General features: G+C 39.7%; 1 protein-coding gene across 2 annotated transcripts in view; it reads left to right on the forward strand.

Annotated features, from left to right (window-relative positions):
* Mdfic (MyoD family inhibitor domain containing) overlaps positions 1-10,942 on the forward strand; it is an 85,783-nt gene extending 74,841 nt beyond the window's left edge. For both annotated transcript variants that reach the window (XM_005363743.3, XM_026787559.1), the window contains exon 5: positions 8,430-10,942. In XM_005363743.3, coding sequence (XP_005363800.1) covers positions 8,430-8,677 — 248 coding nt within the window. In that variant the 3' untranslated portion in view covers positions 8,678-10,942. The remainder of the gene's footprint in view (positions 1-8,429) is intronic.
* The last annotated feature ends 1,435 nt before the right edge of the window (positions 10,943-12,377 follow it).

The raw sequence follows: 12,377 nt of genomic DNA on the forward strand, positions 1-12,377 counted from the left end.
ATATTAGATATATTTCAACTGGCCAACTTAGGAATAGCACGGAGTGCATTCAAGCAAAGCATAATATTCCCCTTCCTCCCTGCTTTCCAGCTTCTGAGGGAAATAGATAGTGATTGAAATATGGAAAACTAGACTATTATTTTTAAATCTTCTGCTGCAGCCAGACACAGATTACTAAGATTTTGGCTAGCTTTTTGCTTCCCTCATCTTCAGTGTCTGTCTCTTGGAATTACTTTTTGGTACTTTTTCTGCTTTTGTGTCTGAACTAGGAGCAGACTTTTCCCCAAGCCTTCTTGGCTTTGAGGAGAATGGCCCCATGTTGGTATAGCAGTACTGAGGCTGGCTGGACGTAGGAGGAGGGTTGCAGTCTTCCTAGATTCAATACTCTGACTCTGACGCCATCCCCACCACTGCCATTGCCTCTACCACCGTTTCCACTGTTAGAATTCAGGCATCTGTGCTGGGCTGTCCTTGGGGTCCTGACAGGGCAACCTGGAGCACTTCCAATGCGCATTGACTATGGTCCTTTTCAAAAGGTGGGCCTTGCCCAACTCCCATCTCTTTTTGTTTCCCTCTCTCTGTTCCTCTCTCTCTCTCTCTCTCTCTCTCTCTCTCTCTCTCTCTCTCTCTCTCTCTCTCTCTCTGACTTTGTCTCTGTCTCTCCCTATCTCTCTCTTCCAGCCTCTCTCTTCTCTTCTGATTCTCCTGTCCTCAGAGGCCGGTCTCCCCCTTCCCTCCCCCTTTAAAACGTTTCCTTTCCCCTAATAAAACCCCCTCCACGTGAACTCTGTGAACTCTGTTGCCTGGCGTCTTTGTCTGGCACGCCGTTTTTTAAATTATAATATCCACTGCCACCACCACCACCACCAGCAGCACAGCTGTCACTGCTGGCAACTGCCCACCTGTTAATTCAGTAAACATGCTTTTAGACACTCTCTGCTCAGGTACTAATTTAATTTTATGTGTAAAATGTGCTAGGCAAGTTCCTCTGATCCAGCAAAGATGGCTCAGGAGGTAAATATGGTTGCTCCAAGACCGGTGACCTGAGTTCAATCTCCAGGACCCACATAGTAAAAGGAGAGGATGATTACAGTAAGTTGTTCTCTGACCTCCATGCATACTGTGGCAAGCAAGAGCCTGCATTCCATACACATCACATACACACAATAAATAATTTAAAAATGTAATAATTTTTGGGTAGGGTTTTTTGAGACAGGGTTTCTCTCTGTAACAGCTCTAGCTGGCCTGGAACTCACTTTGTAGCTCAGGCTAAGCCTCTGCCTCCCGAGTGCTGGGATTAAAGGCTGCATCACCATCGCCATAGCTTAGAGAAAGTATAATAATTCTTAAAGACACGTAGCTAATACCCGAAGCTCCATCACTTCTCTTCAGCTCTCTGTGTTAAACTTCTGTTGAACAGTAATTCCTCTGATCCTAATGCTATCTTCCTAGACTGTAAACCCTCTCTTTAGACAGACGTCTTGAACTATTGCTATAGTTGAGACCAAGTTCTAGATCAAATGCCAGAGAATTTGAAATGCCTGCTGCCTTAGCTGCATACAATGCTGCCCAGAAAATAAAGACCAGAGAACAACAGTACAGGGCCAGGATATCTGCCTGTCACCTGCAGTAACCCCTGCATTAGACCCAGTGAGTCCCAGTATTTGGATATGGGGTAGGGAAGTTTTTGAGGAGTCCCTTGGTGGGGTGCAAGAGGATACACTGGGGCTCTAATATTCTTCTGAATTTGTTTAGGAGAAGGACGATAATAAAGACCATTGTTCATTTCCCCAGAGTCTCTCAGCATGGAAAATATAACTCTCCTCTGACTTTCTTTTTAGAAACCTCCTGACCTAGCTCACTTTCCTCTCCATTAGGAAAATGTTGCCTCTGTTTTTTAGCCATGGCCCAGAGCCCTAGGGACTGCCCATGTGCCAGAGGGCTCAGTGTAGGCGGTGCAGTCCAGGCCTGCTCGCCCAGGCAGGTGGTCACTCTCGGGCTGGCGGCCAAGTATCCTGCACAGCCCTGGTCTTGAGTCAGGCATTTGCTTACAGCCGAGCTACTGTGCAGAGTTTGTAAATATGCCCCACCCGCATACCCTCCGCACACTCAAAAACCAGAACTCCCTGGAGATGTTTGTGTCTGGGCTCTACCAGCTGTTTTTTTGCCAAGGCTAGACACTCAACTATTGTGGCTGTCACTTGGGATCACTCAAACCTCCTTCCAGCCTGCTTTCGCTATTAAGAAACAACAAATACAAGGGTGTAATATCTGGGAACTGTGATGCAATATCTGGGAACAGTGATGCAATACCTGGGATCAGGAATGCCTTCCATCAGTCAGAGGCCAGCCCCTATGTGGGTTGCACCACCACTCAGCCGGTGGATGGGGAACTCTGGACGGTAAAACTAGAGTCAGGCCCGATCTCAAAGCAGTTTTCTCCATCACTAACCGTGTGTCACTCTTCAGGTGACATTCCTTCTTGGCTTGCAAACTGCTGAAGCACCTCGTTTCTCAGCATCTCGCGTACATACATGTCAGTTACCCAGAAAGGAAAGTATTTTCAAGCCCTTAAAGTCAGAGGAAACTTTATTAATCAAGATAAGGCGCATATACAAACCTTCCTTCACTCAAAAATGGGTTGTGGGTGATTCTGAGAATTCTCTGCTTTCTGCCAGTTCCTGTATTCCACTTCTGCATCTGGGTGTCTTTGTTCCAAGAAATTAAGAGTACTTACCATACATCTTCTGAGGACAAAATGAAAAAAAGAAGAAAAAAAAGAGACTTGTCTAAAGTAGACCTTAGTTTATCAACCAATTCATTTTTTGATGGCTCTTGATCAACTGTTTGCTCTTACAAACTGCCTCTTTGATACCAATTTTTCCTAGTATATTTGGTCACATACTGCTCAGATAAATCAATCTGAGATACTTTCGTTATAAAGTGGCTGCTCTCCCAAACAGAACATTCAGTTTCATTTTCAACAGAACTGAACTCCTGAGATCAGTCACAGACAATTCCCTCCAGTAGCTAAGGGACTGTTTATGGTCTTGGTTGTTACCTTAGGGGTGATGTGGGGCTGTAAGCCCTGAAGATGTGTAAGGTAAGCACAGGTTTGCCAGTAGCGACCTTGGCTTGGGAATGTGACAGCAGTAATTCGTAACAGTATGTTTTTGTTTTATTTGCTGATGCTTTTTAACTCAGAAGTCCTGCTAAAGATCTCCTTTTGTGCTTTCTTCTCAGTGCCTTGGCTGCTGCTGTGTTCCTTTGTTTTTGCTAAATTTACAGTAACTGCCAGTCTTCTGCTGAGCTCTCCTCTCAGTACACTGAATTGCGCAATTCTTGCTTGGCCCAGTTTAGGATAGGCAAACTTCCCAGAACCCAGTTGGCTTCTTAAAGGTTAAACAGTTTGGCAAAACCTGCAAATCATGACTGAATAAAACCATAAAAACTGAAAACCTCAAGGATTCAGGGAAAAGGAATTTTTTTTTTTTTTGACAGTGAACCTCATGTAGACAGAGACCTCATCTTTTTTAAACTTTATTTCTCTACTCATCTTCCCGAATTCTATTTATTTATTTTGTTCTTCCTGATAGATCCACTCTATGTAACCCAGGCTGGCCTCAAATTCATGAGGCTACTACCTTGGCATTATAATGTACGTTGCCTCGTCTGACATTTTCCTCTTCTTTTCTTGTTGATTTTGTTTGTTGTTTGGAGGTATTTTTCTCCAAAAGCCAAGGTTGCTCTGGAACCCCTATCTTTCTGCCTCCACCTCCCTAGCATGGTGCTTTCTGGCATGCTCTACCACACTGGAATGCTAATTCTTACAATCGATTTTTGCTTCATAAATCCCCACCATGTTAATATCTTGTGTGGCCTGACTCCTATAGACAGTCATAAAAACTGCTAACAACAGTTTGTTTCAATGTCTGTGTGCTTTTTTCATTATACTGTGTATAATTCCGGAAAACCAAAACTCTCTCAGCGAGTAATAAATATGGCTGTGTAGTTTATGTGATAAAGTTTAGGGATCCATTTTCTACTTCTCCATGGAAAGCAGAAGATGAAGGCACTTATGTAGATGTCTTATCTGATATCTCTGTAATCATTACAAGTTTTGGTTTGTGGCTTCTCTAGGTGCTCCTTAGTGCCTCGCTTTCTTCGTTTGTGGTGTAGAGGTATCCAAAGGGCTTGCAGTATTTTGTTTTTGTTTGTTTTCTTAGTTCTAATGGCTCTTGAGTAAACTATGTAGGATCCAAGTCTTTCAGGTGATGATGTGTTTCTGTGAACTGAAATTTTCCTGAAAATAACATCATCTTCTGAGGTGTCTGTCTTGTCTTCCCCTGCAGTTCTTTCAAAATGTCTCTGCTCTTGTTCATATAGGTGGACATGAATTTCTATAGTTTTGGATTTGCAGATTCATTTCTTTAAGCGACGCATCATCTCTAAGACACCCACTCTCTTCCATCTGTTTCGGCAATGTGGCTGGCAGTTTATTGGCCGGCCAACTCAGTGTGACTTGAAGGTTCATCTTGACTGTCAACTCTTTTTTTTCCCAATGTAATATTTTTGATTATTTGGAAATTTCACATTATACACCCCGGTCATATTTACTTCACAGTCCTCCCAGGTCTGCCCTGACCCTTGTGACCACTCCCCCCCCCCTTAAAAGAAGAAGGAGGAGGAGAAGGAGGAGGAGGAGGAGGAGGAGGAGGAAAAGGAAGATGAGAAGAAGAAAGAAGAAGAAGGAAAAGGAAAAGAGGGAGAGGGAGGAGGAGAAGGAGGAAGAGGAAGAAGAGGAGGAGGAGGAGTCCAACTTGTGTTGGTGTTGTTCATATTCTCACTGGGCTTTAGTAAAGCAGAAACACTGAAACTGATCATTTTCATTCCTCTGCCAAGTCTTGGTAATGATTCCTATTTGCCTGTCTGTTCTTTATTTTCTCCTTTTGTCTGATTACTTTACCTTTTTCACCATGTCATTTTGTATGGCTAACTACTCTGCGATTTGATCGGCATTTGTTCCCATCACCCAAAACTCTCAAAGTCTAAAGATTAGGTCAGCTGTCCATTTTGTTGCATTATTTTAGCCAAAGATTGTCATACACTGAGAAGTCAATCTCATTTCACAATGGACTTGTCTGATTACTTTACCTTTTTCACCATGTCATTTTGTATGGCTAACTACTCTGCGATTTGATTGGCATTTGTTCCCATCACCCAAAACTCTCAAAGTCTAAAGATTAGGTCAGCTGTCCATTTTGTTGCATTATTTTAGCCAAAGATTGTCATACACTGAGAAGTCAATCTCATTTCACAATGGACTTGTAGTTTGAACATATAAAACATGTATACTGGCTAATAAGAAATAAATGCCAAAGTGAGGAACAGCATGAACCCATTGAAAATGTGTTTCCATGAAGAAGCAGCTTGAATAGCCAACAAAAATGAAAATAGGGGTGTCGAATTCAACCACATGTCATATGGTAAAGTGAGACAGTTTCAACAGTTAATGAAAATGTGGATGTTCCCTTGCTTTTTTAGTGGGAATAAACAATGGAGCAATTGCTTACGGAAAAATTATTTTTAATACACTTCCCAAAACAGTTTAATATATGCAATTCCACAACCCCAATATCCTACAGCTACTTCTTTAGTATGTCTCTTTTAGCTACTTCTTTAGTATGTCTCTTTTGAGGAACTTGCATGCAGTTTTCTCCAAAAGCAGAGCTACAGGAGCAAACAAAATATTTACAGGCTTGCATCAGTAAATCCTTTGGGTGTTAACTGAATAGGTTGACACACAGGAGGAACATGTGCCGTGTGAGTCAAGGTGGATGCATCTCAAGTGCTCTGAGAAAAACATGCTGCTCCTTGGTGTCTATGCAGGATGATGTCGATTCTGACAGAATATGCACAGGTTGATAGTATAGCCATTGTTTTTTTTTTTTCCAGAGGTCAGTGTTTCTCTTTTGTTTCATTTTGCTTTCTTATTGAGAATGGGCTTTATTCTGTAGCCCATGCTGGCCCAGAACCCATTGCCACCAGCCTACAGCAGTCTCCTAACTACTAGGGTTACAGGCATAGTCCCATCGTGTTTGGCATAATGTTCAATGGAACAAACACGCTTTTCCTCTTTATATTTGATAGATTTAGCACACAGAAATAGTGTTATGTATGATCTCTTCTATGATTCATAAATAAGGAATCTATATGTCCACGCAGTGTTCTAGTATTTAGGGCTACTCAGTAAAATGTATACTGTTTATAAATTTCCTTTCTCATTCTTGAAACTTAAGCATTCTGTAGAACAAAAAAAATTAAATTCTCAATGAAATGTTGTTGAAATTGGTCAGTGTAGTAATTGTTTGGGTCACTGAGTAGGGCTGAAATACTGCCAATTAAACACTATGTCAGTTCTTGAAACAGTTTTCATGGTGCAGCAAGAACTTTCTTTTAACTCATGATCTTCCCCTGACAGATGTGGGATTATAAGTAGTCACCTGAACTCTCAGCACTATTTTCTTAATGATAAAGTAGTTCTCTATAACGTCTCTGATATTACACAAATCATAATGATAATATCATCCTGGAAAAGCTGAAATGAACAAAGAACTATCAAATGGAAACTGGGATGGAGATGTCCAGGAGGACCCAAAGATGCTCTACAGGGCAGGAGCTACATGGACTTCAGACTCAAAACTTTCACACTGAGGGTTTTTCTTTAAATGTTTTGTTACAACAAAAAGTTTTTTTTTTTTTTGAAATGTTTGGATGCTACAAAAAAAATCATGTTAGGGGAATATGGAGGAGATCTAAATTCTCACAATTCTAGTCTATTTTCAGTTTCTCTCTGAGCTTTGTGTGTGGGAGTGGGTTTGGCATTTCAAAGCTTGGAAAGAGGAAGGGGTGTGCAGTGTTTCCAGTACCACATCCATCTCCGGAGTTCACCTTCTGAGTGTCCTGACCCCTCCTTGTGGTGCATGGAAAAGAACTTTGTGTTTCAACCCTTTCTTCAGGTGCCGTCCAAAGTCTCCACTGCAGAGACACGGACATGTTGCAGGGTCTAGGGAAGTACTGATGGGTTGTTAGTGACAGATCCGTGGAAGTGAAGTGTTCCCGTTGGCTTCTCCTTAGCAGAAACACTTGTAGCACTAGCGATGGAATAGTTCTGTCAGGCCACAGCTACTTGCAGAATAACGGCTTGCAGAGTAAGGAGTGGTTTTCCCTTTGACAGCACAAAGTCAACCGCTCAGCAACCTTTCTGTGTCTTGGGGGGAGTCCCTGTATCCTTCCGTTCTCATACAGTTTGCTGAATCTCTGTTGAGGGTTTCTGGTATAGCACAGTGGTAGAGCCCTTGCACAGCAATCATGAAGTTGTGAGTTTAATCCCCAGTACGGTACAACTTAACTTGTAAAAAAAATACATATACAAACTAATCAACAAAAACATACCTAAACTAACCCAAAATATATACTGTAAAAAAGTATAAGTATCCTTGATTTGAGACAGAAAATTCAAATATTAGTCATAAGATCTATTCCATGTGTTAAAGAATTGAAAACTAAGCATCTCCACCAGTTAATCTTCCCATTTGCCCCAAATTTTTAAAGAAAACATTTTGCAGTATGTATAATAATATATATATGGCTGGATTTCTTTTGTTTGTTCATTTTGTTTTGTTTTTCCTGCCAGTTTCTGAAATACAATGTTATGTGGGAAAGCATCGAGAAATGGTAGAGATTGAACTACTTTACCACCAGAGGAAGTGGTAAAGTCTCTTTGTCATGTTTGGTGTTTTCTCTCCCTCTTGTGAGAAGTACTTAAAACTGGTAATTATACTTGGACCCAACTAGAGAGGTTCATTGTTTTTTTTTTTTCAAATGTTTTTGTAACAAAAACAAAGAAAAATGAAAGTGAGTTGATTGGGGAAAAAAAAGCTTGTGAATCATGGTTTAATGACCCTCGCTTGAAGTATTAAATTAATGATTAATATTTATAATATTTCCTATTTTTTCTTTCTAATTTTGAAGCCTATGTGTAATACAAAGGAATAAACTTTCTATTTAAGAAATTTATTTCAGCCGAGTGTTACTGAGAGCAGTAGGTTGTACGAACAATTGATAAGATACATAGAAAAGTGATACCTGGGACCAAGATCCATGTCACAGCGGGTCAGAGTGCTAATCCAACACACATGCACACAACCGTAGATTGTTTTCCTAGCCCAGTGTCTACATCTAGAGGTCACTCGTCTGGAATTTAGTTTGAGTCCTTGTACATCTAGCTCACAACGCCTAACAGAAATGTAGGGCTGCAGATTGTTTGAGCCGTGACTTGGACCAGTTTTTCCCAGGCTCTGGCTGACATATGTATTTTGTGTCTCTTCTTTCTCCTCTGTATGCTCTTCTCTGGCCTGTGACTGAAGACTGTTGTGTCCACTGTATCCTGGCCTGCTTGTTCTGTGAATTCCTGACCCTCTGCAATATTGTCCTGGGACAAGCTTCCTGTGGCGTCTGCACCTCCGAAGCCTGCTGCTGTTGCTGTGGCGACGAGATGGGCGAGGACTGCAACTGCCCTTGCGACATGGACTGTGGCATCATGGATGCCTGTTGTGAATCCTCAGACTGTCTAGAAATCTGTATGGAATGCTGTGGCATCTGTTTTCCTTCATAAAGATGTATCTTTCGTTTGTGTTAAAACTGGAGACCATTTTCCAATATTCCTTGTAGGGGAGATAAAAGGCACATGGTAAGAGTCTCATAAAGCAATCAGTGTTTGCACTGCTAACTCGTGATGATTAAGTAATCGCTGAAATTCTTCCTTGTTCACTAGATCTATGTGGTTTAATATGTGAAGTCTTGACTAACTGGTTTAGAAGCTTCTTCATAGATGATAATAATTGGGTGACATCTCGACACACCCACCCAGCAATGTTGTATGTCTTCTTTCTGCTGACATATCTGTTTCTCCTGATCATTCTCACAACTCTTTGCTCAATAGGTATTTAAACTAGATCACTTATCTTTGATGTTTATCTATTAGAGGTTAAAAGTGAACATTCATTTTTCTAAAGAAGCACACATATTGGGCAGAGCAGTAAACAGATGTGGGACTCTCCATCTTGGCCTCCTCTGTGTGGTTTCCACCCAGAGTGGGTGGTATTCTACCCAGAAGGCACTGAGGAGATCATTCTGCTCTTGTCAGAGCAGCATGCAGGGTAGTGGAGGAGGGCAGGAGATGAGCAGTAAACAATGAACCAGGTCACACGCATGCTCACTTCTGGAAAGGAAAGGAAAGAAGTCATAGGAACAAACAGAAGCCAAGTACAGGTTATGGAGGCAGACTTTGAAGGAGGATGTGGCATTGCAGATGCCTTAGGATGAGCTAATTAAATTTAGGGAAAGTTGAAGGTGGGTGACTTGAACTGTCTATGGTTCTGAACAAGTGAAAAGAATGTGCCTTCATTGCACATTTCAGCAACACAGCTTTCTGAAAGCTATAAAATCGGAACTAATGCAAATATGCACTTTGCTACACATAATTTAAGTGTTATAAATTTTAATGAAAACATAATACCTTGTTAACATAACTATATTTTACCAAAAATGTAGAACACTTTTTAACAACTATCATTTAAATGGGTTTTTTTTTCTTCTTTCTCTTTCTATTTTTTTAAGATTAAAAAAAAAATCCCAGTTTTTTGATTTGGGGTTTTTCCAAAGCTTACTTATATTTGAAAGATTTGGTTCTTTATGGAGGGGCTGCTGGGGAATCTATTTATTTTGGTTGGCTCATAGCCATAGTCTTGTGTTTCATGAGCATGTGTATCTTGGATCCACTACAGGAGGAGGTCAGATGTCCAACACCATCACTAGAGATCAGTGTTCCAATTGCGTGTTAAATTATGCCAATGTGTCAGGTTACAAAGATCCTAAAAGTATAAAGAAATATATCTGGGATGAGACTGACTATAGAATGAGGGAGTCTGCTCTCATGAAGGAGAGTGTTTGGTTTTATGCACATCCTCCCACAGAGACTTTTTTTTTCTCTTTAGATTTAAAATTTGAATTCATTGACTAATTCACTGTGTGCTTTTGAAAGTGTGTTTGGTTTAGTTGTTAAAACCAATGCAATTTTGGGAAGCCTTTAGCCAACCTAGATTTTCAGGACGTCTGAGGTTCTTGTTGTTATTATTTTTGGCTTTTTTTTTTTCACATGAAGAATGAGAACATCTCCAATGTTTTTCCTTTGAGAGTAAGCCTATCTTAAAATTAAATTATTATTTTAAATACTCTTTGAAAAAAGAAAAGCAAGTGAATCTCCTGTCTAGTGCGATTTACTCACTTTAAGATGCTGGTTTAAATACAATGCTAATGTACAACTGCCTTCTTCATTTGTTATGCCAATTATAATGGGAACCTTAATATTTCCACGTACCCAGCGTTGGCTTGTGCTTGTGTCATAGGATGAAGACGAGCATCTGTTGATAGATAAGCCTCCTAATGATTGTTAGAATATCTGACTCATTATCCTGTAAGACTGTTTAACCAGTAGGTTTGTCTGATGCTCAATATACCCTGCTATGATTTGCAATGAAAATATTAGTGCATTTGAAATATTTTTTCCATAGTAGAAAGCACTTGTGAATACCAGAATTTAATTTCCATACTTGTACATGTAGGACTTTTCTCCAGCTCTCTACTCCAGGCAAGCCATTCCTTAAGGCATCTTGTATAATTCACAAGAAAAATAGGCAAATGTGAAAACTGTTTCAATATATTTTAGAATTTTGGTATGTAGAGTTTTGTTGAATCCTATGGCCATCAAGACTAATTGCAATAGTTGACAGTTAGACATTCAGTGTTCTCTTAAACGTGACGTATTTTCAAACTGGAGCTGTATTATCCTGGACATTTTCAAATTAAAAAAAAAAATGAATTCTTTATTGTGCTTTAAGATTCTTTGTATATCTGATTAATATGTTAGTTGCTTTATATTTAAATGATTTTAATGATAATACAAACCCTGAATAATTTATTTGTCTTTTTATATCTCATCTTGAAAATTTTCCTCGTCTCCATTTCTCGTTATTTCTATGTAGATCACAAGGTTCGTGCCCACTTACAAAGTGGGAAATGTATGGGGTATTTTATCCGTAAGTCATTGCTGCCCTGTGTTATCAAAATACAGTGTTTTTTTTGAGATAAATGTAAAATAAGCTTATTTTTTCTTGCTCTTCCTTCCTTCATTCCCTCCATTCTTTGTCTCCCTTCCTTATATTTTTCCTTTTTTCTTTCCCCCTATCTCCTTTCTCCATCCTTCTGTCTCTGTTTTCTTTCTTTTTTGAGATAAGATTTCATACAGTAACCAAGGCTGACTTGTCCTTCACCATATAACCCTCAGTGACTTCAGCTTCACACCAGTCCCCTCCTCAACCTCACAAGCACTGGACATCATTATGATATCCACTAGTATTCACTATTAAGGAATTTGTTTCAATTTTAAGGAACTATTTAACTTGGCTATATTCTGTTAGGTCATTGGCTGAAAGCAACTTCTTTATTTATTAACCAATAAATGCAACACATATAAAGAAGGACTTCCCATACCATTTTCCCTTTTCCGTTTAATTAAAAGGAAGGTTTTAACTTTAACATAATAAAATTACATATAACAAAACAGGTTACAAGCAAGAATTACAGTGAAAATATTTATATCTACTTTATCTTTTATCATAACTAAGAAAAACGATAACTCTCTATTTTTAACTCCATCAAAAACTCCAGACGTATATAATATTACCTAAGAAAAGCATCGTAAGCAACTTCCCAAACTCTAGAATTGACAGAGACATTTCACTGCCTGGACAGTCATCCAAAGTTCTTTTGTAATATTGTGGGCACCCATCTTCAGCCTACTGGCCCATAGTATACTGCAGACTTTCCCATGAAGCAGGAAATTTCAAAGACAGTATTGCTTATGTTGGCAGTTTGTCAGTCACTTTTTTTGTGTGTCCTGCAAAATTACTGGCAGACTCTTTTATGAAACAGGAACCTGAAAGGAAGCTCTCACCTGTAGGCAGGTATAGCAGTCATTTCTCTGTGGTTCCTGCATGTCCAGTTTACACAACATACCGTCAAGCAATCAAGGCAAGAGTAGTTTCTTGATCAAACTTCATGAGAAGCCTATTCAATGCCCATGGTCTTCTTGAAGTAGATTACTGCTGCCAGGAGCAGAGGTGTCTCATTGTCATGAAAAATTGTAAGTTCTTCAAACATTTAAATGTCATATTTTGTAGGTCTCTGAAAGATTTGAATAGGTATCTAACTGAAATATATCTTTATACATAAAAAAAATCTAACTAACATGACTA

This window comes from Microtus ochrogaster, linkage group LG10 (assembly GCF_000317375.1).
Source record: "Microtus ochrogaster isolate Prairie Vole_2 linkage group LG10, MicOch1.0, whole genome shotgun sequence".
Taxonomy (NCBI): domain Eukaryota; kingdom Metazoa; phylum Chordata; class Mammalia; order Rodentia; family Cricetidae; genus Microtus; species Microtus ochrogaster.